The 25,863-nt window shown below is 37.1% G+C and overlaps 1 protein-coding gene across 2 annotated transcripts in view; it reads right to left on the bottom strand.

Moving 5' to 3' along the window:
- Nucleotides 1-5,370: 5,370 nt before the first annotated feature.
- PTAR1 (protein prenyltransferase alpha subunit repeat containing 1) overlaps nt 5,371-25,863 on the bottom strand; it is a 50,243-nt gene continuing 29,750 nt past the window's right edge. For both annotated transcript variants that reach the window (XM_035029076.1, XM_035029077.1), the window contains 3 exons: nt 24,467-24,680; nt 16,534-16,835; nt 5,371-14,410 (listed from right to left, as the gene is read on the bottom strand). In XM_035029076.1, coding sequence (XP_034884967.1) covers nt 14,068-14,410; nt 16,534-16,835; nt 24,467-24,680 — 859 coding nt within the window. In that variant the 3' untranslated portion in view covers nt 5,371-14,067. The remainder of the gene's footprint in view (nt 14,411-16,533; nt 16,836-24,466; nt 24,681-25,863) is intronic.

Genomic DNA, 25,863 nt, shown 5'->3' with positions numbered 1-25,863 from the left:
TAAGCAGGCTCCACAGTCAGCATGGGGCTCCATCCCATGACCCTGACATCATGACCTGAGCCAAAATCAAGAGTCAGACACTTAACTGAGCTACCCAGGTGCCCCTCTGTCTTTTTGTCTTAATAGACTTTATTGTGGGGTTAGTTTTAAAGGTTCATAGCAAAATTGAGTGCAAAATACACAGACTTCTCCTCTACCCCCTGCCTCCACGCAGGGATAGCCTTTCCCATTATCAACATTCCCCCAATGGGGTGATAACATTTGTTACAATTGATGAACCTATGTTGACCATCATTATCATCCAAAATCCACTATGAACCTTGCTTAGTAATATGCATTTAAAGTTCCTCCATGCCCTTTCATGGCTTGATAGTTTGTTCCTTTTCAGTGCTAATATTGCATTATCTAGACAGACCACAGTTTATTTAGCCATTCACCTACTGAAGGACATTTGACAGCTTCCGAGTTTTGGCACTTATGAACAGGACTGCTATAAAAATCTGTGTGCATATTTTTGCATGTACATAAGTTATTTCTTTGGACAAATACCAAGGAGCTTAATTGCTGGGTTCTATGGTAAGATTATGTTTCCTTTTATAAGAAACTGCCAAACTCAAGTAGCTGTACCATTTTGCATTCCCATGAGCAATGAATGAGTTCCTGTTGCTCCACGTTATAAAGACAGCATTTGGTGTTTCAGTGTTTTGGATTTTGGCCTTTCTAATAAGTGTGTAGTGGTATCTCAGTGTTTCAGTTTGCATTTCCCTAATGACACGTTGTGTGGAGCTTTTTCATATGCTTATTTTACATTTGTATATCTTGCTTGGTGAGGTATCTACTAAGGTCTCTGGCCAAATTTTCATCAGGTTGTGCATTTTCTTGTTGAGTTTTAAGAGTTCTTTGTGTATTTTGGATAACAGTTCTTTATTAGCTAGGTCCTTTGTAAATATTATTTCCCAGTATGTGACTTGTCTCCTCATTCTCCTGAGACCATTTTTTTTTTTTTTAATTGTATTTATTAGAGAGAGAGAGTCAGAGCAGGAGCATAGGGTGGGAGTGGGGAAGAGGGAGAGGAAGAAGCAGACTACTCGCTGAGCAGGGAGCTTGATCCCAGGACCCTGGGATCATGACCTGAGCCGAAAGTAGACGCTTAACCAACTGAGCCACCCAGGTGCCCCAATCAGGCTCTATTTGGCTTTTGAGCTATTTGATTCCTTAAAATGTCTATCACTATTTGGTGAGACATGTTTCTCAATTTTCTTTTAGTTCTTAAAACATGGTTCTTTAAAGTCTTTTTTTTTTTTTTTAAGATTATTTTTTTGAGAGAGAGAGAGAATGAGAGAGCGAGCACGAGAGGGGAGAGGTCAGAGGGAGAAGCAGACTCCCCACGGAGCAGGGAGCCCGATGGGGACTCAATCCTAAGACTCCAATATCATGACCTGAACTGAAGGCAGTTGCTTAACCAACTGAGCCACCCAGGCGCCCTAAGGTCTTTGAACACATTTTAAAAAGCTTGTTTAAAGTTTTAAGTAAGTAATGTCTGTTCTTTCTCATGGGCAGTTCCTCTTAGTTGCTTTTTTCCCTGGGTATGAGCCATACTTTCTTTCCATGTGTTATATTTTTGTTAAAAATTGGGACATTTTGAATAATGTGCCCAATCTTGGAATCAAATTCTCCCTCATCCCCAGGGTTTATTGTCACTGCTTGTTGTTGTTTGGTGACTTTTCCTGAACTAATTTTGTGACGTTCATATTCTTTATGGTGTGTAGCCATTGAAATCCCTACTTAATAGTCTAGTGGTCAGCTAATGATTGGATAGATTTTCTTCAATCAGATCTCTCCATTACTGCTGGAGGGTACTGAGTGCATGTTGAGGCAGGTCTTCTACACTCATCCAGGCAATTATTACTGTCTTAGCCTTCACTTCCTACTTGTGCATTGACAGGTGACAGCTGTGGCCTTCTCAGGTGTTTTCTGAGCATGTACACATGCCTATCCATTTGCATGGCCTTCTAGATCTGAAATTTTTACTGCTCATGTCCTTATGATTAGGACTTATTGTGTCCCGTCCAATAAAATCTGTCTACCTCAAGGTTGCAAAAATATTCTCGTTTCCTAGTGGTTTTTATGTGTTCTTAGTTTTTCTATGATCCATTTTTAATTTTTGGATATTATGAGAACTAAGAGTTGAGGCTTATTTTTTCCATACAGCTATCTTGTTCCAGCACTATTTATTAGATTTCCCCATTGAGATGATTTTGGTGCCTTAGTCAAAAGTCAGTTGACTCTATGTGTGTCCGTCTGTTTCTGGGCTCTATTTTGTTCCAAAGATTTGTCTATTCTTATGCCAAAACCACAGTCTTGATTATTATGCCTTTATAGTAAGCCATCTTTTCAAGATTGTTTTGGTTATTTTAATTCCTATTCATTTCCATATAAATTTTAGTTTATCAATTTTACTGAAAAAACGCACTGGAATTTTGATAGATTACGTTGATCTATAAGTCAATTTGGTAGGAATATTTTCTGTACTGGCTAGTCCATAAATATGGTATTTTATTAAAAACAACTTTGTACTCTAACTTAAAAGATATTCTTTTATTGTGAATATAGCATTGAGCAAAGTACATAAAATATGAAGACATGTCCACATGGCCCAGTTCAAGACACAGAACCCTGCCAGAATCCCTGAAATTTCCTATCTTGATCCCATCCTTGATCATGGTTCCATTCTTTCCCAACCAGATGCAACCACTATCATGACCTTTACAATAATAATTTTCTTGCTTACTTTGTAGGCTTGACTATTTTAAAACTTTACATGAATGGGAATCATATGTGTATGATATATGTGCTTATTTTACCTTTGTTCCTCAAAGAACTCTTTTTGTATGTAGAATTCTATAATGGTAGTTACATAATTCCAGCACATTAAATTATCATTCCCCTATCTTCTGACTATAACAAGAAGTTGGCTGGCTATTGATTTAATGTCTTTATCTTCAATTACTTGTAAGATAGTATCTTTCTATTGGTGTTCTGCAGTTTCAGTATGATGTGGATTTCTTTATCCTGCTTTAAAGAAAACTTCTAATATTTTTTCTAACATTTTAAATTGTGTTCAGTAGGAGTGTTGGTCCTGCCATTACTGGAAATGGGAATTAATTTTAATTTTTAAAATAAAACCAGAATGGGGCGCCTGGGTGGCTCAGTCGTTAAGCGTCTGCCTTCGGCTCAGGTCATGGTCCCAGGGTCCTGGGATCGAGTCCCGCATCGGGCTCCCTGCTCCACGGGAGGCCTGCTTCTCCCTCTCCCACTCCCCCTGCTTCTGTTCCTGCTCTCCCTATCTCTCTCTGTCAAATAAATAAATAAATAAAGTCTTTAAAAAAATTTTTTTTAAATAAAAAAAAATAAAACCAGAATCTTACTTTACATACTTCTAACATCTTGTTACTCTCTTTAACTTCCTTTGAAAAATTAATTTATGAGATCTTTTTCATGTAATTTTATATTTTGTTTTTGTGAGTGCATATAATACCACTGTAGGAAAATATCAATTTACTGAATCTCCTATTGTGTATTCAAGTCGTTTCTGATTTTTACTATAATAAATGCCACACAAACTGGTTTAACTTAAAAATTTCTTCACATAGAATAACTAACATTAAGACTTATGAACTCAATGTTACAAATTACATGTGTCCCCACTTAGTTACAGACAAGAGAGAACTGGTGATTAGTTTTGCTCCAGGGGACCCTAGATGGTAAGTCTCTACAAAATTTCCTTGAAAATAAAACAGATGGGGTGACTGAAGCTCTACCCATCCCAATTACTCACCAGCCTTCCAGATTCTCTCAACAACATGTCTAGAGAGATCACTAGCAATTTAAGAAATATGTGAATACAAAAATAATATGATGGAGGACCATTTCAGCCCACAGTTAGCTCCTCTACACAGAAAGCAGACCTTTCATTAATCATGCCGTAATTACTATGAGAAGTATAGAAGGAATCTAATACAAGAGATTTGTATCTTTGGAGGATTCTGATACTAAAAGTGTAAATTCATAAGTATTATCTGTCTGTTGTTCATATAATTATAAGGAGTGGTAAGGGAATTCCTCTTGGCAGCCAGGATTACTCTAAGAATCTTTCTGTGAAAGAGAAGAGACTACAGTAATTATTGCTTCTATTTTCAACTTCTACTGTAACACAGGACACATATAATGATACTACACTTCTCATAAGAAAAGGGCATACTGTAACTTATTATTTTAAATAAAGCTGATGCTCCATCTAGCTATTTTGGAGTAGAGTGGGAAAGATAGGAACCTTGGCACTTTTTAAAACAATAACAACAAAAACAAACCAAATCGTTTCTCTGCCTCAAAAAAAAAAAAAAAAAAGCACCAAAAGCAAAATTTGAGCTTGCAACACGAGGAAAGTGGTACTGCTAAATATATACAAATGATGAAAGGTTTATCATATTCAAGAATTTTAAAGCTAGTGTATCATCCTGCCTCTGTTATTACTGTTAATCTTTTATTTCAAGAAGCACCCTATTAAGCAAAGCAATTTCCCAGGGAAGCACTTTGCTAATATTAATTGTTGTCCAAACTTCTTTTTATAATCTGCTAACTCAAATCAACACTGTCTTTAGTAAGCTGGTTCCCTTCCCTAGCATATCAAAGCAAAAACAATACTGTCGTTTTAAACAGTTTGTGGGACTTTGGCATGATGCAAATAACTTCTATATCCTGTTTCCTACCAAAAATAGGCATAGATAATAGTACGTTATTTAAAATACAATCCTGAAGAGTCATGGGACAAAGTAATAAAGGCCTTTCCCACAAAACATCCTTTTTAGTATTTGAAAACTTGAGTTAAAAAAGTGTCCAACTTCATCAAATACTTTTCAGAGTATGCTTATGTATTAAAACCATTTAAATTACTGTGAATGCTGTATATATCCAGCTTAAAACATATGAAGTGAGACTCAAGGCTCAGAAAACATGGGATTTAACACTGAAATTATCAATTCCCTGCTCTATGCCTTCATTTAAAATGTAGGAGAAAAAGCAAATCTAGTTATTATAATGACTTTCATAAGTCAACTAGTCATTATTAATGTACTCTAAAGACAAGTGTGACAATTTCTTTAATTTGTTTTTGACTTTTTTTTAATGTCCTGGACACAAATGATACTTTTAATTCTTTCTACAACTGTAAGTAATGAATTCACTGAGACAACAGCTCACACATCCACCCCACTACCACCATCACAGCTATTAAACAGGACTGCTTGGCAGACTGGAGCTGAGGTTAAAACACCAAAACAAGCAAAAATAAAATCACACTTTACACTCATCTTAGGAGATGAAAAGTTTACTTAGAAATTGCAAACATTTAGCAAACATAAGACATAAACACTATTTTCCATCGTCTACAGAAATACAATAATTTATAGCTGGCTTGGTACATGATCACATGATAAAAACAATCTAATGGAAAAAAACCAGTGGTTCATTCTACTTTTCTGCCACTTGTAACAACTTAATAAGTGTACCAGTAAGTACTGGAAGACAGATGCATAGGAAGATTAGAATCCTAGGGCTGTTTGTTAATACACATTATTATAAGAATAGTATAAAAACAAGTACAGATATACAATTAACATGCAATTTAAGCTATTATTTTGAAGAAACAGGACAGAATTTAGCGAACACATTGAAAAATGTGTTAATAATGTGTTGTTATAATGAGCATATCATGGTATTTTACATGGCATGGAATTTCTTCTTAAATAATGCTTGGCAAGTTGGAACAGATTGAGCTCGTTCTACAGCAAATTTAAAATGAAGACAATGTGGGTAATTCTATTAGATACTTTTCTAAGTATATTAAGTAATTTTTAAAGTACCATGATTTCATGCCTACCGCACCATCTCCCAACTTAACATAAAGTCATACTTTGTACCCTATGAACCTGCATTGTCCAATATAGCAGCCCTTAGCCACGGGGCTATTGGGGCACTTGAAATGTAGCTAGTCAGAACTGACATGCACTGTGAGTGCCAAATGCAAAATGAATTTTAGAAACTTACCATGGGAAAAATGAAAGGCAAAATATCTCCATAAGTTTGTATACTGATTACATACTAAAATGATATTTTTAATATATTGGGTTAATTAAAATACTTAAGCTAATGCCACCATTTCTTTTTTAATACGCCTGCTAGAAAATAAAGAATTAAATATGTGGCTCCCATTTATTTCTACTGGACAGTGCTAATATAAATAATTTACAGTCGACCTATTAGCCTTCGAATTTAGCATCATACTTTAAGCACTCTGGAGAACTAAGTCCCAGAACACCCTCTGCACATACTTTACTGCAAAATTTATTTTTATCCCTCTGCAAGGTATACATTTTAAGTGTAAAAAGAATTCACAAAATACTGAATCCTTAAAAAATGTGAATTAGTACACTGTGAGAGCTAAAAGAACTTTCAATGCAGATTGTTACGTTGAGAAAAATAGCTTAAGAAAAACATCAATGCAATCAGAGGGAAGACGGTTAGTATCTTCAGTAAAATAAGTTAGCCAAACTTATCTTTAATGCCCAGGATCTGACCTTGCACCACAGATCATACATGTAACTTGTCCATTTAACCACAACCTACAGGAAAATCTTAAAACAACATCAACAGCAACTTACATAGTCCATTTTTGGAAAATCTTCAAGCAATGTAAAGTTCACACACATGGTCAATTCTAATAGCAGAGTACAGATGGTACCTGAGAACCATCCCATAAATTAAAGTCCTGCAGTGTTAAATAAAGTAAGCAACTGCTTAGTGTCCAAGAGACTTGGATTTAAAAATAATTTTTTTAGAGGCTGTAAAAAAATATCACTGACCTTTTATCATTTTCTTCCCCCTCCTCCATTTTTTAGTTTTTGTAGTAGTGTGTATAAATTTTTGGTGTATTTATACCACATTATTTTTTATTCTGTCCACCTCAAATACAAGTTCATCTAGAACCCATTTCGTCCTTCTCCTAAGGACAACACACCTCAGCCCAAACACGGACAGTGGCCACCAGCCAGCAGCCAGCATCCCGGTCAGACACCAAGAACCTCGCCAGGAGGCAGTGCCCCGTTACACTGGGCTATGCGCTCTGTCCCTCCCAGCTCAGGTTGGAATGTTTTTCTGTTCACATTGGGCAAGCTCTGTCAAAAATGCTCTGAAGCCACAAATTAACAGATTCTGAAACAAATATTCATAAAAATTTCTCCCTCATATTAGAGATACTCTGAGAAAACACAGGAGTACAGGTGATTGAATATAACTTCACATTTCATCACTACCCACTTTTAAAACACTGGAAAGCAACCGAGATTTGGGGAGAAATGGATAGTACCTAAGACAGGTAATGCTAGGTATACCAATGCAGAAACTGATGGCAGAAGTCTCCAGCAGTTTCCTCTTGGGTTCAGCAGCCCTATTAAGACATTTACTCACGTTTATTAATGTGTCTTGCACAAAAAGATAACTGCTTAAACTTTTCCCATCTCCTACCTTCAGACCATGTTCTACACAAACAGTATTTTTATTGCATGTTACTAACTCCAGCCTAAATAAGCTTAGTAATTCCTGTCAAATGATAGAATTTTTCAGTTTCAAACATGTATTACTCCAAAAATATACTCCTCCATGAAAAGGTAACAGTTAGTTTGATGGTAGATCAATAATCGACTATTTATTGAGCACCTACTATGACTGCACTCAGTCTACACTCATTCTTTAACTGATAAGAAAAAAATACCTGCTTCAAACGCAAGATGACACTGGTGAGGGAGGGTACTATTATGAGCATTTCTAATAGAATGCTGTATGAGTCAATATCTGAACGTGTGAAATTGTTCATCCCTAGGACATGAAAAAACCTCAGATTTATTACTAATCACTTGATAGAGATAAATTACATTTGAAGTATGCTGCACGGTACTTTGAGGAAAGTGATGGCCATACATAAAATTAAGGCTGATTCCCTAAAGATATGGAAGAAAAACCAGAATGTCATGGTCCTAATCATCCAAAGACAAAATAATAGTTTACACAAATATCTGGTTAATTCAGGCAAATGGCACTTGTATTAGGTTTCCAACTTTGCTTGAGGGGCTGGTTTAATAAAGAAAACTGCCTTGAAATAGGAGCACTTTAAATAAAATAAAAACCCTTTAAATACAATTCTCTGTAAGATCACTATATAAATTCAAGTTCCAAATCTCATTTAAATGTACACACATACATGTATGTGAATACGCACGTATATGCCTTAAAAGTATCTAAGTTTCACTTACGATGTTTGTGCAGTTGTCTATCTTGCCTTGTATGTTTGAACCAAATTGTGTATCTTAAGCACAATACTGTATTTCTCCTCAAGCTGAGATGAGACAGAGGTAAGCTAGCTTTAACTTTCTAGCCTTTAATGATTCTGACCCGTTGGATCCCTGCAAGGTGCAAGGCATTATGCAGTGTACTGAACACATACAGGGTCTCTTTCAGGGAAACTGAAGTTTTAAGCAGCAAAACAGTTGTCAGTTTGAAAACCAACAGTAATTTTCTGAACAGGATTTCCAAAAACAGAATGATGTCAACTAAAACACCCCCAACTTCTGCCAAACGTGGAAAACAATATATTACAGAAATCGTTTCCATAGAAGACATGTGTAAGAGAACATTCATAATAGGGCCACAGGGACTGAAGCAGCGAGATGAACGAGGCAGTCACAGAGCATCTATGAGCTACCGCCCTGGTAGTGGTTTATAAAAAATACTATCTATACTAAAATTTTAAGAGCTAGTAATATATTTAGCATAGTTTTGTCTTTTCTTTTTTTTGCCACTGAATATAAAATTTTGTCCTAAATTTACTAAACCTTCTATACCCTGAGGAATAACAGATTAATAAAAGAAATGCCAGGGTTAGCTTTGTGGACCACAGTATCATCCAAAAAGCACAACCTATAAAGAGCTAATTCTTGGAAGCACAAAGTTTCATCTGCAGACTAAGCTACTGCTCTCTTTTTTAGCAAAGAGTTTGGTTTTAAGTATTAACATGGCCTAGCGAGAATACAGATGTCCAAGTTGAGAGCCAGAGGCACCCCCTGCAGCACACACACATATACACACACACACACACACACACACCCCAGATTTACAACCGACACAATGGTTTTCTGTCTCCACTATGAACTATGACATATTGCTGCCGTTTAGGAATATATTATTCAACAGTCCTCTGAAAAGCACTTTGGAATCTTTAGCTGTATATTTTTATGAAATTACAAGTTATTTGCTATCTTGAAATAGGGACTTTCTGTCCCTCCCTTCTCCATACCCAAATATATATAACATGCCACATTTTAAGTTTCATCTCAGTATTTACTTCTTCTCCTCCAACATGGAATTTGGGAGGGAATTCTTAAAAGTCCTTAAGGTGAGGCAAAGGATTCATTTAGAACAATCATTTGGCCTTTCTTGTAGGGCACAGTGCCACTGTTTCCCTTGACCTTGGGCTGCCCGGGCTGCCCAGGCTTCAGGCTGATCTTCAATTATACACATGCTCTCCTCTAAAATACAATGCCTCCAACCCCCAAAAGGTTAGTTGCCACAAGGAAAGAATGAATTCTTCTTGGTAGGGTCCTTAAAAATGCTAAGAAATACAAACCAAAGCATCCTACCTGCTCATATCAGTACCTCATGAAAGGATAAAAACTCCATGGGACCATGCCTAGCAACTGGAATCAATACAATGAATTACAATCAACTGTCTGATAAAACTTCCATCCTTTGTTTTCTACCTAAACATTAAATATGATCTTGTTCCCTCTAGAAAGAAGAAAGGCACTCAAATTAACACAGTATGTTTAACTATTTTTTAAAAGACCTTGTGTGACAAGTAGAATTTTCAGGGTTGATTGTTTTCCTGCCCACTGCCTTCATGCCACTGCATTTGTCTATGCCTTCCTGGGACTCCACGTACACCTCCGTTCGACAGGAGTACACCGAGAGTATGTGCAGGCATAGGGAGGCGGCAGCATGCCAAGTACCAGAGTCTGCACGGTTCTGTTTGAGACATTTATTCAGAAGACACACGTTGTTAATAATGCTGTTCGCATTTTCTAGAATATTTTAAATACTTTAAAGTTCTAAAATATAATTTTCTAGTAACAAAATAACTGTAAGCTTACAAAAACTTTCTGCCAAAAAAAAAGAGAATATATGTTACTTCCTTTTTTAACTAAATCTTTAGTATCTTCTATAATTAAGAGGGACTAAAAGATTACCCTGTTGTACAGCAAGAGCCAGTTGTACTCCTAAATTACATTTAGGCTATGCCAGATACCATCTTGTGCTACAGAAAATTACTACTGTTAATTTGTTCTCAACAGTATTAAAAGTTCTCTTTGTATAATAAGCATGAATTGACATGACCTGAATACATGGAAATCACACAAAGTCTACCACTATATATGCTTTCCTACAAACTGCCACAGAAAAGTCCAGGAACTTTTGTTTTCCCATCTTGTGTCACATAAGCCCTCACCTGAAGATTTAAATGGCTTTGAGTGACAACCTGTATGGATTTAATCCTATTCATAATGAAGTCCTTAATTTAATTAGAACCCTACCATAGGAGTAAGGGATATGACTGAGAGTCTGGGCCCAGGGTTTCCAAAGAGGTAACAGAATGCTAAAACCTAGAAAAGAAAAAGGGGACATTAATAGGTAACTAATCCTTAAATTAAAAAAAAAAAAATGACTCACATAGGTTTAAGAAATACCTAAAAAGGCCCACAGTTCAAGCTGGGGAGTAGAAAAGGAGAAGCATAAAATGACTATCCGGGCACAAATACAGATCAACAAGTCTTTGAAATCAAAGAATTTCTTCAAATGCCCCAGTGTCTCTGGCTCTGTTGGCAAGATCTGTCCTCCAGTATCATAATTGAACAGAAAGTAGTGTTCTTAATGCAAACGAGCTTTGTTCTATGAATTTTTAATATATATTTAAAGTACAGTTAATTCATAATTATAGACCTGCATTTCTTGGCTGGTATTTAACGAGTTTAAACAAGGTATTTAAATGAAGAAAAAAATCTAAATTAACTTATTGTTTATGTAATAGCTCACCGGAAGTATCATGAATCTAGACTACATCATTCATTCACAGTCCATTATTCTAATCCATTAATTTCTCAGTCATAACTCATTCTGTCCATTACTCATGATCAATCTTTCCCTTCTTCAAACAGATAATCATTTATTAATTTGATAAATATTTAATGAGTCCTCACAATGTGCAAGGCACACAGGATAATGTGGGAACACCATATTACCAAAATAGGTATACTTAAAAAAAGGTGGGGTGGGGGAAGAAGGTGGTGGTGGAGGTATTTACAGATCTTATTGCTTTTGGCTTGTCAGTAGTATTCTTGATCCACAGGACAGTACAATGGCCTACTATTCTTCCAATGAAAACTTTGATGAAACGTGTGTCAATCTAAACTGTCTTTTTGACAATGACATATTTATAGGAAAAAAAAAAGATTAACGTGTCCCTGAAAATAGACACACCTTTCCACTGCATGAACTCATTCAGTCAAAGAGATATTATCACACCACAGCTAATGAGTGTAGATGTCAACCATCTAGGAAAAAACACAACCATACAGGGCAATACTAAGTTCTTCTGTGAATGAACACTTGAAAAATGCCAATTTTAGAAATAAAGTAGCACACAAAAGTCACACAGTAAATGTCCTTTAGATATTTGTATTTTTACTCCCTACTCAAAACTTTTACGGGAAGACAAGAGACCAAGATATCTTATAGGACTGCATGGCTTCATGAAGGGGTGGATTAAGGGCCTGAACACACATGAAGACAGACAACATCAAAGGTGGAGGCTATAAGAAGGCGTGAAGCGCTATCAAATGGAGCTGATGTTTCACAGGGTATTGTCTATGCTCCTGTCCTGTCACTCTCACATCAAAGCATAAGAAGCCCTATTACTTGGGATACTTAGAATGACGTGTGGAAAAAAGGTAATACTGAGTGAGGCCAGGATTTGGCAACATGTATTTAGTGGAATGGGCTGACTCTCTCATGTCCTCTCTGTGTAGTCTCCCCACCATCCCCTGCAGGTGCTGAAAATCACGAACTAATGCTTTTATCCATAGAGGTCTAGGTAGACCTTGAGGTATTTGATTCAAAATATGCTTTGTACACAAAGGGCCATGGAATTATGTTCATAATGACAACTGTTTTCTTACCTAAATACTACGAAAACTATAAAAGGTTAATTTTGCCCTAAGAGAGAAAAGCAGCTTCTGTCTACAAGAACCGGGCTGAACAATTTTTCTGGTGTTCTTAAGTCTTACCTGACAGTTTGCTATTCAACAAAATCATGATGCACAAAAAGAACTTATGCCTCTCCTAAGCTTAAGGCAATGTACCTCACTCAAGCCCAGGGTTTCCATAATAGAAGACAGGAGACGTTTGCCTTTCCCTATGTCTGTCCCCTCACCCTACAGGTGACCTAGCAAGTAAAAAGAACAAGCAAAGTACGGCGGTCGTACTTACTTCGGCCACTATTACATTCTGCCCACACATAGGACAATAGGCAGTTTCCATGGTTAGGGGAACTTTTAAAGGGGCAGTTCATATTAATACTGTGTGTGTGTGTGGTTTGTTTAATGGGGTATGAAATTCACTGGAAAGAGGACGGAGAGTATCTTCAGTACACATCCTCAAAATAAGACATTTAAGGAAAAACAGAGGTAAAAGTGTCAAAAAATACGAAATGGATTAGGAAAATAAAGAAAAGGTATGTGGAGAGGAAAGAACAAACACAGACCATTTACAAAGGGGAAAATATATTAAGAAAGTAAACATTACCAGGCCCTTTTCCCACCCTGCCTCACAGACCTGAAAAACCCAGCCCTTATTATTAAAAAGATAAGATACAGCTGTGAGGTGGCTACTTTGGTACCTCATCCCTGATAAGTTTAATATCAAAGTCTTTAAGTTGTTTTATTTTTTAAAACAAAGGTTGAAGAACTAACCTTCAAAAGCTATTCTTTCCTCTGGCATTTACCAGCAAACTTTTAATAATCACTTCATAAACATTTTGTAGTTTAAGTATATCCTCAGGAACTTAAATTTTTAAAAAGGAAGATTTTTATGGATACATTTCCATGCATATTTTCCCCACTTTTCATGGTGAATTTAAAAGGAAAATAAGTAGTAATAACTAAAAATGGCATTCCAGGTTTAAATAACAAATGATGTTTATAGGGGCTAACTTGAGTGTTTTTGGCCTATACCAAATATGAGGTAAAAAGAATCTATCAAAACTAGTGATAAAAATAATTTCCCAGTCCTGTAATTACATAAACTTTTAAAATTCATTTTTCTTTTAAAATAACCATTTTAAAATGGATTACACATTGGAAGCATGTTTCTTATATAAATCCCAGTACTTCTGACTTTGGTTACATTGGTTGATAACTTGAGTCGAGAAAGAGAAATGATTTATATTTTCACAAATCCATCTATCCGGCCATTTGATTCTCAAAACAATAATTAGATATAATTTTGAGCTTGTATTATTCTAAAGATGAACAACAACATGAATTTTTAATTAAAAAAAAAAAAAGAAACTAGCCTATGCAGCAATTGCACTGAGGTGGGTAGATGTGTCTGTGAACCAGTTAGGAGAACCAAAATGAGAGGAAGCTTCACGTATAGAAATATAAAGGATGAAAAGTTAAAAAAAAAAAAAAATTAAGACTGTTTAGCAGGAAGAAACTACACAGTTATTTTATCCCCAAAGGAATGCCAGTTCTTAACAAAATAAATAAACTGAAAGATTTACTATGGACTTTTAACCTAAAGATGAAGACCACATAATAGCAAACAGTTCATGCAACTATGTAAGGAAGAAAGGAAAGCAATATTGCACTGAAAGGGGAACCTTGCAGGACTAATCCACCTCTTTCATTGACTCAACGTAACCAGCCATTTCCTGTATGCATTGGCAAACCTGGCCTGCTCTACGTTCCGGCAGGTGGACAATACTTGATCGATGAACCTATGCTCCATTTCCAGGCCCCGGGAGTCTGGAGCTGGGGTCCGCTTCAGGCGTTTGGTTTCCTGGGAATAGCCTTGCTTGCTACAGTCATTCAGCCCGTCCACCTCCATGGCCTGAGACACGTGTGGGCCTGCTGGGATGAGGTGCAAGTCACTCAAAGTCCCTCCAGGGCTGTCTACAGGTGACAACTGGGTCACACTGTGAGGAAACCTACCACTTAAGTGATGCTGAAGGTAGAAAACGTGCCGCCTGTGAAGGAGGAGGGGGGAGGAAGAGAACACGGAAAAGAAAACTCATTATCACAACGTCAAGCTTTTCAGGGAAAAAAACAAGAATAATAAGTTGATAATTTCAAGACATACAATACTCAGTTTGCTGTCCCCCTTGGTGACCAGAGTTACCTGGAGCGGGGGGAGGAGCAATTACGCTGAAGTCTCTGTATTTAGACCAGAGTCTTACAAACCCAGATTACTGGATTGTTTGTGAGAAAGAACCCTACATACGACCCCAAGGGTTTTTTAATACCACTGACTGAGATGATGACAATCACTTGGAATTGTTACTCTTTGTAACTACAATATAAAATGAGAAATAGATCTTAGCCCAATTTCTGCTATAAAAAAACAAAACAGAACCAAAAATTAACTTCACTGACATCCTAAAACAAGTGATTCAGGAATAACGGGATTAAATAGCTCATCCAGAGGCTTTTAGTCCATGGCCTCTTTCTAGTATTTTCTTTAATAAGAACAGGTATTATCTAAAAACCAACTGAACTTTTCCTGAAATCCATCACTATAGTCTCATTAAGTATCTACATGCAGTAGGGATGTGCTGGGCTCTAAGCAAAGCATTTAAAAGACACAGCTCTTGTACTTCCTCTAAGGAGAGCAGTTCTCCTGCCCTTAGACTCATCTAGAGTTTTTTGTTAAAAATGAAGACCTATGTGCCTAATCTCCCAAAATTTTGACTCCGTGGGGGTGCACATCTACTGTTCACAATTGGTAAACCACATAGATTCTAGGTTGTTCTATCTCATTATTCGTATTAGCAACTCTAAGCCCTTGAGAGATAATTCTGTTCATTTTCCCAGCATATTCTGGAGTAGACAGGGAGCATATAATTTACCCATTTTATAGAGGATAAATCTTAAAGGACAGATAAGGTGCCTAAGGGCAATGACTCAATAGTAGAAAACTGGCCTGTATAATTACAGGTCATCTCAACTGTCACTTTTCCCCATGCCTCACCCCAAACTTAATCTTTATACAAAGCTTCTGCTGTTAATCTAGCTATCTCTTAAACACAAATACAATCTTAAATTTTCTCAGCCTTGCTACTGATGTACCTAAATATAGAATACCAACAAAATCTGTTCACACCAAAACAACATGAAGTTAAGATCTATCTTTGCTCTAGAAAATGTGGAATTAAGAGTGTCTTGTTTTTACAAGAAAAAGAAATTTTTTTATGAAGGTGCCAAAGAGGGGAGATGGTCTTCCATCTTCTAAATACATGTAGCATGGAATAGCAGCTGAACACATCTCCTCAAATAGCCTACAAGATAGACTAGACTGGCAAAAGGGGGCAAATCTCAACAACTTTAAAAATACACAAATATTTAAACTGCCTACCTCCTGCCTGGCACAGGCAAGCCCTTTGTTTACAAATAGAATCCTCTAGTCTGAAGTAGAATCCGTATTTATAGAGATGGAGATGCCTCAAAAAAAGAACCAATCAGGGGGTTCCCACACCCGGACTTCATTCCAACATGACAGTTACTATGCTGTCAAATGTACTCAGAACTCAGGTTATGAGGTTGCTAATTTCTTTCACTCCTTCCTAATAATTCTGCCCTCCTCCCAAAGCACACTTTAAAAAACAAAAAGTGTCAAGAGCTTATACTTAAGGAAACTTAATTTGCAGACCATCAATAAGCTTAACTATTCTCAAGGTCTAATCAATAGTCTAAACCCGACTCTGCATCACATTTACCTTTTAAGTTTCTTCATTGTTTTTTAAAGACTAAATAAATGGCAGCGCTCTACCCCAGATATACTATAAATACCAGAATCTCCAGGGAGGGAGTCCAGAAACTCGTTTTCAGTTTTGGAAGTAACACAGGCTATTCTGTTGGGCAGTCAAGCTTGAATACCACCATCCTAAGCATTAGGCAAAGATCCGCATGAGGAATCTCATATTGAAGATCATGAGGAAGAAGATATGGTAACATAAACGCCTCTGAATTCAGGCAAAGCTCCACGATCAATTACCATATTTACCTGAGCAGGCAGGCATAAGACTTAAGACCTTCTACAGCTCTCATAAAGCCAAGCAGTTCCATGCAGAAAATAGATTTTCCCTCCTCTTACCTGTGACACCAAAGGGTTTCATGTCCTGGGTAGGAATCAATAAGATCAGTGCTGAATTCAACTTCTTCTTCTAGAAGATGGGGAAGATTTATCCTTGCTTCCTCTGTTGAAGCTGCTGCTTCATCTTTTGGAAGAACTAGAGCTGGCTCACTTCTCAAAGGGTTTTGCTCCAATACAGAACCATCTATCACAGTTTGGCTAATCAAAGACTTTAACAGAAACTGGCGGTAGTGAAATCCACTGTGGTCTGAAACATGCATGGATGCCCAGTGTTTAGTAGAAGACAGTTCATCAAGAAGAATCTTGTAGGAAGAAAAAAGGGAAGTGAGAAGAGGAACTGCCAAAGGAATTTCTTTCTCCATTAATGTTTTGGATTTCTCTTTAATTTGTTCCTTGTATTTTTTGGTAACACTGTTTCTACCAATATTTTGTATACAATGTCCAACACAGTGCTGTCACTCAGTGGAAGCTCAGTAAAGGCTAGTTTCCCCTTTCCCTAATAAAGTAGTAAGAGGTATATATATATATATATATATATATATATATATACACACACACACACATACATATACACACCCTACAGAATTTAAGGACTTATGTGTCATTCTTTCTCTGGACCTTGATCAATCACATTCTGATTGGCACACACACAGAAAAGCTATTCTAAAATAACGATGAACATTAGGGTGTTTATTTACAAGAATGCTGATGTTGAAGAGAAAATATAAATTCAAAGGTTACTTTGATGAACGTTCTTTAACTTTTAATGAACATTACAATATCTAACTTACTATGTGTTGAACAATTGACTCAATGTATTATTAGTTCTTCACTATAAGTGCCATGAGGGCAGAGACTGTCAGTTTTGGGCTTAGTACAAAAAATATGATGCAAGAGCACATGATTTTCCTATTCATCTCAAACTCAATTAACATCAATGATAAATGATTTTTTTTAAGTAGATGAGACAAAATTCAGCAGTGAATTAAGTCTTTGTATTATCAATCCTGCAAACTAAGCAACTTCAAATGGAATGATTAAAAAGAAAAGCAGCAGTTATGAAAAAATAAATTATTTGGCAGTGTCTTGGACAAGTCGCAAATGCAAATGGAATTTGATCAGCAAAAGCTGTATTGAGGGCCTGCCACATTCCATCAGAGGATTTTCAGACCAGCTAAGGAAAAAAGACATTTACTTGCCAGCAGTGAATAATATAGACAGCACAAAGCCCAAGGGCTCCTCCTTTAGCTGCTTTTCAAGGGTCCCAGGCAAATGCCTTCTCTTGTACCAAGATCCCCTCCATTTCTCACAGTTCCTCTCTTCCCTAGAAGAAATCTTTCCCTCTCCTGAACCTCCATGGTTCCTGTGTGTTCTACCAGACATTATAGAATTTTCTGTACATCTTTTCATCCCCACTAAATTCTACAAGTTGTTTAAGATATTTATTCATTCCTAATTAATGTTTCCATCATTCTATACCCAATGGCATCAGAGTGAACATATAAGTATTTTATGAATGAATCAATGAATGAAATGAACAATTTAATGAATTAAGTTACTAGTACATAGGGACAAGATTACTCCCAGCAAGGACAGTCGATTTCTATCAGTGAAATGCTTTAAATATCTCCTTTAAATTCTAATGAGTTTATTCAAAGCCAAATAGGTTTGTTCCAGAGCTGGTGAATCTCTGAGAAATGGAAAACAAGACTGTTCATTTGATTAAAATGGTGAGCAAAACAGCACCAGATAAACTTCTACCTTAGAAAAATATATACTAACCTTAAGGTTATTACATCTTTGAAGAATTAACCTGTGGGACATTTAGGCAATAATACATCAGCTTTTTAATTTTGGTAGGGCTTCTTAATATGGACTGGAAAGAGTACAAAACATGTTTAAAAGGAATTTACATAACAGGAAAAACCTTTAGATTATTTCTTACTGCATAGTTCTATACATAAAATTTTTATTTTAATTTTGAGACAAAAAATAGCACATATGTGAAAGATTTTCAACATGAATTTAATTCCTTTAAAAATTTTTCTCAGACTTTTTAAGAGAAAAATTCACTATATTCTTTTCCCTTGATATATTTAATAGGTATACTAAATGAGAAAAGAAACTTTAACAGGAATTTCAGGGCATTTTTTACTAGAATCAAAAGGTACAGAGATATAAACAATTATTTAAAAAAAAAACAATTACTTTTAAAGTGATCTTAAAGTCACTGCATAGAGATAAGGCTTAAATGTAAGGTACTGACAGGATCAATGACCTGTCTATGACAGAACTTACATACCATCATTCTTTTTCAATACTCCATACAAAAAAATGAATGAGTGAACAAATAAGTACAAGAGAACTACAGAAGCAGGGCTATGACACAGAAGGATTAACAGGTTTAAAATCAAAGACTATTGAAAATGCTCATTCCTACCTATATATGCCTTCCTTCCTAGAAATTTTTAAAAATAACATTTGGTTATTTTCTGATTATGAAAGTGATACAAAACGATCATTCTAGAAAATTCCAGAAATACAGGGGCGCCTGGGTGGCTCAGTCGTTAAGCATCTGCCTTCGGCTCAGGTCATGATCCCAGGGTCCTGGGATCGAGCCCCGCATCGGGCTCCCTGCTCAGTGGGAAGTCTGCTTCTCCCTCTCCCTCTGCTCGTGCTCTCTCTCTCTCAAATAGATAAATCTTTAAAAAAAAAAAAAAAAAAGAAAATTCCAGAAATACAGAATACAAAAAAACAAAAAGAAATCACCCACTATCCTGTTGGCCACAGAGAACTACTCTTAACGTTCTGGCCAATCACCAATCTTTCAGCTTTTTTCTATGCATAGCGTGTGTGCAGTTTATTTGTAACACAAATTTGGGATATTCTTTTATGCTGATTTTATTCCACTTAAATCATATACATATATGTCATTAAATATTACTCTGTAATTTTAAACTTTTGTATAATATTTCATCCCAAAGATTATCCTTCATCATTCATTTTGTTTCTACTCTTATATAAGTAACACTCTTATGAACACACATATATATAAGGTCTATGTGCACAACTTATTTATTTAGGAGAAATTTCTAGATGTATATTTACTGAACAGTGAAAAACATTTTATTAAGTTCTTAATATATATTGTCAAAGTGCCCTCCAGAAGGGCTGTATAATTTACATTCCTACTGGAAGAACGTGTTATATATTTCTTAAATTCCTTACCAGTACTTTAATCTTCACTAATTTGATAAATGGCAAATCAGGTCATTTTAATTTGCATTTCCTTTTGTCATTAAGGCCAAACAATTGTTCTTATTCCCTTATTTTTCCTGTTTCTTCTTATACAAATTGCCTACTTTGCCCAATTCTCTTCTTTTATAACTGCCTAATTTACTATTTGTGATAGTCATTAATTTCTCTTAAGGGTCTGTAAGAGATCTTTATAAAGATGTTAAGTTCCTAAATTGCAAATATTTTTCTTAATATATTACTACAATTAATTTTTTTAATTCCATTTTTTTTTCTTCAGGTATGTTTTTATTCCATTTAGAGTTCATTTTGGTATAGGAGATTAAAACCTCAATTATTTTCTAAAAGGTCAATCTTATCAGCATCACAAACTGAACAAAGAACCCTTTCTCCAACTATGTGAAATGCCATACTTACCATAAATGAAATCTGTACGCATTAGATATTGGGATTTGCTTCTGGGCCTTAGATTTTTCCATTACTGTTTTTATTTTTGAGCCAGTACCACAGATGACTCTGTCTTTATAAACATTTAGATATATACTGGTATTGATACAATGTTCCTCATTTTTATTTTTTCCCAACAATTTCTTAGCTATTCTTGAAGGTTTATTCTTTCTAATGTACTTTAGAACCAATTTTTGAAGTTGAAAAATAAACTGGTGATTTTCAGTATAATCACAGACTTGTGCAGCCATCACTGCTATCTAATTTCAGAACATTTTCATCACCTCCCAAACAACCCCTATTCCTATAAGGAGTCCCCTAAATCTCCACTGGCTCCAGCCTCTGGCACCCACTAATGTGCTCTGCCTATTGTGAATGTCATATAAATGGAATTCTAGAATATGTGGCATTCTGAATCTGGCTTCTTTCCATCAGCATGTTTTCAGGGTTCATCCATGTATCAGGACTTCATTTCTTTATGGCTGAATCACATCCCATTGTATGGATATACCACATTGCATTTATCTACTCCTCAGATATTGGACGTTTGAGTTGTTACTTTTTGGGGGGGCTATTATGAATTACACTGTTACAAACATTGCTGTAACAAGTTTTCAATTCTGTGGGGTATATACCTAAAAGTAGAACTGCAGGGTCATATGTGGTAATTCCAGGTTTAATTTTTTGAGGAAATGCCAAATCGTTTTCCACAGTGGCTGCATCATTTCACATTCCTACCAGCAATGTATAAGGGTTCCAGTTTCTCCGCATCCTTGTCAGCACTTTTAACTTGTTTTTTCATTTCAGCCATCCTACTTGGTATGAAATGATATCTCACTGTGGTTTTGATTTGCATTTCCCTGATGGCTAATGATGTTGAACATCTTTTCATGTCTTTATTGGCCATCTGTTATGTCTTTTTTTGCAGAAATGGCCCTGTGTGCTTTCTCAGGTGACATACCATTATCAACTTTTAATTGGCTAGTAGTAATAAATTCTATTCAAATGTGAGTCTTTCCTCTCACCCTACCCTCACAAATGAGACTGTTTTAAAATTTACTTAAATAAATGTCTACCTAAAACATACAATCACCATAGAAAACAAAACAGAAAATGAAAATGTCATAATTCCACCCTCTAGCACTGTTCACAATTCTTTTTTTTTTTTTTGACTAGAAAATGAATATGTGTTTATTATGGAAAACACAAGCCAATAGATCTGTAATAGCACTGTATGTGTATATATATATATATATATATATATGTTAAGCAGTTACAATATGCCAAGCACTGTTCCAAACACTTTAAAATCTCATCCAAAGCTAATAATATATTAAAAAATTATATTAGGACCATCTCATATTTAGTTTTAAAGATCCTTATCCTATAGTGAACTTTTTCTTTAAATAATCTTCTAAAATATAATTTTTAGTAGCAACAAAATATTCCAATTTGTGATGAACTGCAATGTAACTAATCTGTTATTATTGGAGGGTTAGAGTGGTTCTATTATAAAGAGCATTTTCATATATCAAACTTTCATATTTAATATAATAGCCCGTGTTTATTGAACACTTAGTACAAGCACTTCTGACGGCCACTTTACGTGGATTTTCCCATTTAATTCACATCACTCAATGAGAAAGGATAGTACAGTCAGGATTCAAATTAGGTTTGTCTGACCACTGAGTGGAACCTTTAATTACTACACCACCATACTATATCTCCCAGTATTTCTTTAGGATGAATTCCTACAGGCAGAACTACTAGATTAGAAAGAACACACTTTTTTGGTAAAGTCTGATAAATGCTGCCATGTTGTCCTTCAGTAAGATTACAACAATTTCTACAATGCTTGTTTTCATAGCCTTATCAATGCTGGATACGAGTACTTTAAAAAAAAATATTTTCGGGGTGCCTGGGTGGCTCAGTTAAGCGTCTGCCTTTGGCTCGGTCATGATCTTGGGGTCCTGGGATCGAGCCCCGCATCAGGCTCCCTGCTCAGTGGGGAGTCTCCTTCTCCCCCTCCCCCCAGCTTGCTGTCTCTTTCTCAAATAAATAAAATCTTTAAAAAAAAATCATTTTCAATTTCCTAAGTAAAAAGATGCCAGCTCATTTTATATGTATTTTTAAGCTGCTTTAGACCAGTGGTACTTCTGTGATTACTTCCTCTAATAGACAAAGCATAGTAGGGCATGATCTCCTAGCTGGGCCCACTGGCTTCTAAGAACAGAAAGGGGATTTTGCAAATTCATCACTCTCACTGAGAGAGCTGCAGTGGCAGAGGGGAAAGGAAGGGCATGGAGTTCAACCAAGGGCAGGGCATAGCTGGTGGACAACATGTGAGCCTAGGAGCAGGCCCAGGCAGCTGAGTCAACACACCACTAATGAGCTGTCATCTTCAACATCGGATAGTCTCAAGAAACCAAGAATTTCACCTTGGCCCTGTGTTCCTGATTTTATGGGAATGCCACTTTAAAAGGTCCACATCAAGGCAGGCAAGTCTCCAAAGACTGCTCAGCTCACCTGGACTCCGCCTTTCTCTTTATCCTTCATGCTCCTCATGCCCCTCCCACCCCCTCCCCACTATCAAGTTGTGGAGCTGAGATGACCAGACTCCCTAAAGACTCCCTATCTCCCACATCCCACCAGATGACTTGGACTCCTGACAACGAGGCAGCCTTCCTTCTGGCAGCTGCTCCCAGTGAGCCCAGCCGAGATGAGAAGCCATTTCTGTGCTCCCAAGGTCCCCTGGGCTTCCTTCAGTGCCTGCAAGTGTCAGACTGCTTTGTGACTGTTCGTATCTGTTCCCTCAACTAGATTCTCAATTTGCTGAGAGCAATCTCTTGATTATTATGCCACACCCAGCATACAGGGCAGTGTCTGGGAATGAAAGAGTTTCAGTACTTTTTCATGGATAAATTATAATGAGTTGATCGAGCAAATTGGGAGTCAGTTTCACCTAAACTTTCTATCTGTGAGGAACAGAGAAAGGAACTAAAATTTAGTGAGCCTGTTAGGTGCCCAGTACTTTACACACATTAACTCAAATAATCTTCACAATAATCCACTGAGGCAGACAGTGGAGCTGGTATTTCACAGATAAAACATGAAAGCTTTCCACACATAGCTAGTGAGGCCAAAATCTGAAGCCAGGTCAGGAGGATTCTGTCTTTGCTCTTTCCACTCCATCACGGGGACTCCCATCCAGAAACACAAAGCCAATATAAACTGGAGGGGAAGCGCTACTCTTTCAGAACTGTTGGCTTAAAAGTCCCCAGAAATGAAAACTCTTAATTTACCCTGGAGGAATCTCTGGCTAGGACACAGAGAGGGGAGAGGGAACCTGGGAAGGGAGATGGAGGAAGGGGCTGGTGAGCAAAATGAGAGCGTGCTTCCGAATTAATCTGAAAATACCACTTAAGGTATTTTGACCCCTTTAAGTTGTCTTAAGCCTGAGATGCTTTCAGGGCAGTACCCTACATTCTTACGGCACTTAAACGTAAGAAGTGAAGAAAAATATAGAGAAGCTATAGTACGAAGAAGGAACCAAAGGATACCTGGTTCTCATCCTGATGAATAGTAAGTGAAGGCACCCCATTCCTTCCAACCCAGCTCTGCCTCCAGATAACCCCCTGAGCCCTGTGAAAAGTGTTTTTCTTAAATCCAACCCTTTCCCCAATTTAGTAGGCCTGGGGTGGGACTCCGAAATCCGAAGGTCCTTTATAGACAAAGACAAGTTTGGGACTCCGAAATCCGAAGGTCCTTTATAGACAAAGACAAGTTAGACTAAAAATGTCCAACCCAAAGGTTACTAGAAATTGAGTCCCCAGGAGAGGGGACGGTGAGAAGGCAGCCAGCTGATTGAGCACATTAAGTCACATAACCAGAGCCCACCAAGAAAGAACAACTCCAATGCTATAAGGCCTAATAATCCCTTCCTATTCCGGGACAAAATGAATTATGCTCCATCGTCTTACTGCTTAAACTTGCCTTCGTTCTACAATGTACTAACCTGAAGAGTGCCAGAAACCGCACTGGTGAGGAATGCAACCTTTTTTTTAAATTGCCAGGGTTTCCTTGGAGGTATCAGCTGCTAGATCCTCCCCAGGCCGCTGGGCCATTAGCTCCTCTACTTGCCTCCTTCAAAGCTCCTCTGAGGAGGAGCTGCTATCAGAAGACTTCAAGGGCAGACAGGGACTGTGCCTCGGGAGACGAAGCGCGGCCTTACCCTGACGTCCAGCTTCGCCAGGTGCTGGAGAACCCAGATGCGATGGGACCAGGCGTTGTAGTTGCTCGGGTATCTCCCCGCCGCTTCACCACAGACCTCCATCTCTTCTCGGACCAGTCTCTGTGTCCTCTCCGCAGGAATTGCTGCTGGGTTTCCTTTTGTCACAAAGGCAGGCAAGGAGGTTTCCTGAATTAGCTGTTGTAGCACCCATCGCCTGTGAAGGTACACATGGGAATGAGAAAGAGGAAAGAACATAAACCAGAGAGGAAAACAACCAGTCTTCTTTGTTCTCAATCTCCACCCATACAATGCAAACTAATCCCTGTCTATGAGCCCAATTTGGGGGGAGGGGGATTATTCTGTTGTTTTTGTTGTTAAAGATGTCATTAAACTTCAGCACCACTGACGGGGAGGAGGGTGAAGAAAGGACAAACAGGAAAGAGAAACCTTTCTAAAACATTAAAATTTGTCAGAAAGAGAATGCTTCAGTTCCGATATGACAGCTCCAAAACTCCATTTGGCCAGAAAATGCAAAGATGGGGTGTGTACACGGAAGGGGGACTGCGGTGGTTGTGGTGCAGGGGATATTAATTAATGGCTGGTAAATACCAGAAGAGGAGTCATGACTCACATCTTTAATTACATGTGCATGCCTCACCCTATGTGCATTTGCTTGCAAACAAGAAGCTGCATTATGACTGCTTTCATTAAGCAGAATTTCTATGTTATAGCACAGAATCTGGAAGGACACAACCATCAGGAGGTTTTAAATGTCTTTATCCACAAATTTTTCCCTTGTCTTTTTAAGATTTTCATTAGCATACTTATTTAAATGAAAGGCACTAAAAAAACATCTCTAACCACTTAATGTGGTTAAGTTTTTTACAAATATTTTCTCATAAGAAGCACTCTTTTAGACTAAAAATGTCCAACCCAAAGGTTACTAGAAATTGAGTAAGAAAGCTCATTTTTTCCTTTTCAAATAGAATTTTACCTAACTCATAAAACAAAAGCTTGCTTTATATAAAATATTAGATAAGCCTATAAATTGGTGAATGCATATTCAATACTGCCCTCCCCTGCCCCCAGTCCTTTCCAAACCTCCACAGGCACAACCACAGGCCTCTCTGGAGTGCTATCTCAATTTCTACTAAGAAAAAACATCCAGCATGGAAGTAGCTGATTTGCAATGCTAGCCAAAGCCAAGATTACAGTGAAAATACCCTGAACTAACTAAGATCCTAAAAATGCTCAGGATTTAAGAAAAGTTGTAAGTGGCTTAGTAAACTGAAAACAGACTTCTTAAAGAATTTCTCCACCGACCCCAAGAAGCCACCGGCCCACACTATCTCATTTTAGTTACTGGGTAGTTCCATGGAGTCCACGAGGAATACGCT

Source organism: Mirounga leonina, unplaced genomic scaffold (assembly GCF_011800145.1).
Source record: "Mirounga leonina isolate KUSES-001 unplaced genomic scaffold, KU_Mleo_1.0 Mir_224, whole genome shotgun sequence".
NCBI lineage: Eukaryota > Metazoa > Chordata > Mammalia > Carnivora > Phocidae > Mirounga > Mirounga leonina.
This window is presented reverse-complemented; position numbering and strand designations above follow the sequence as displayed.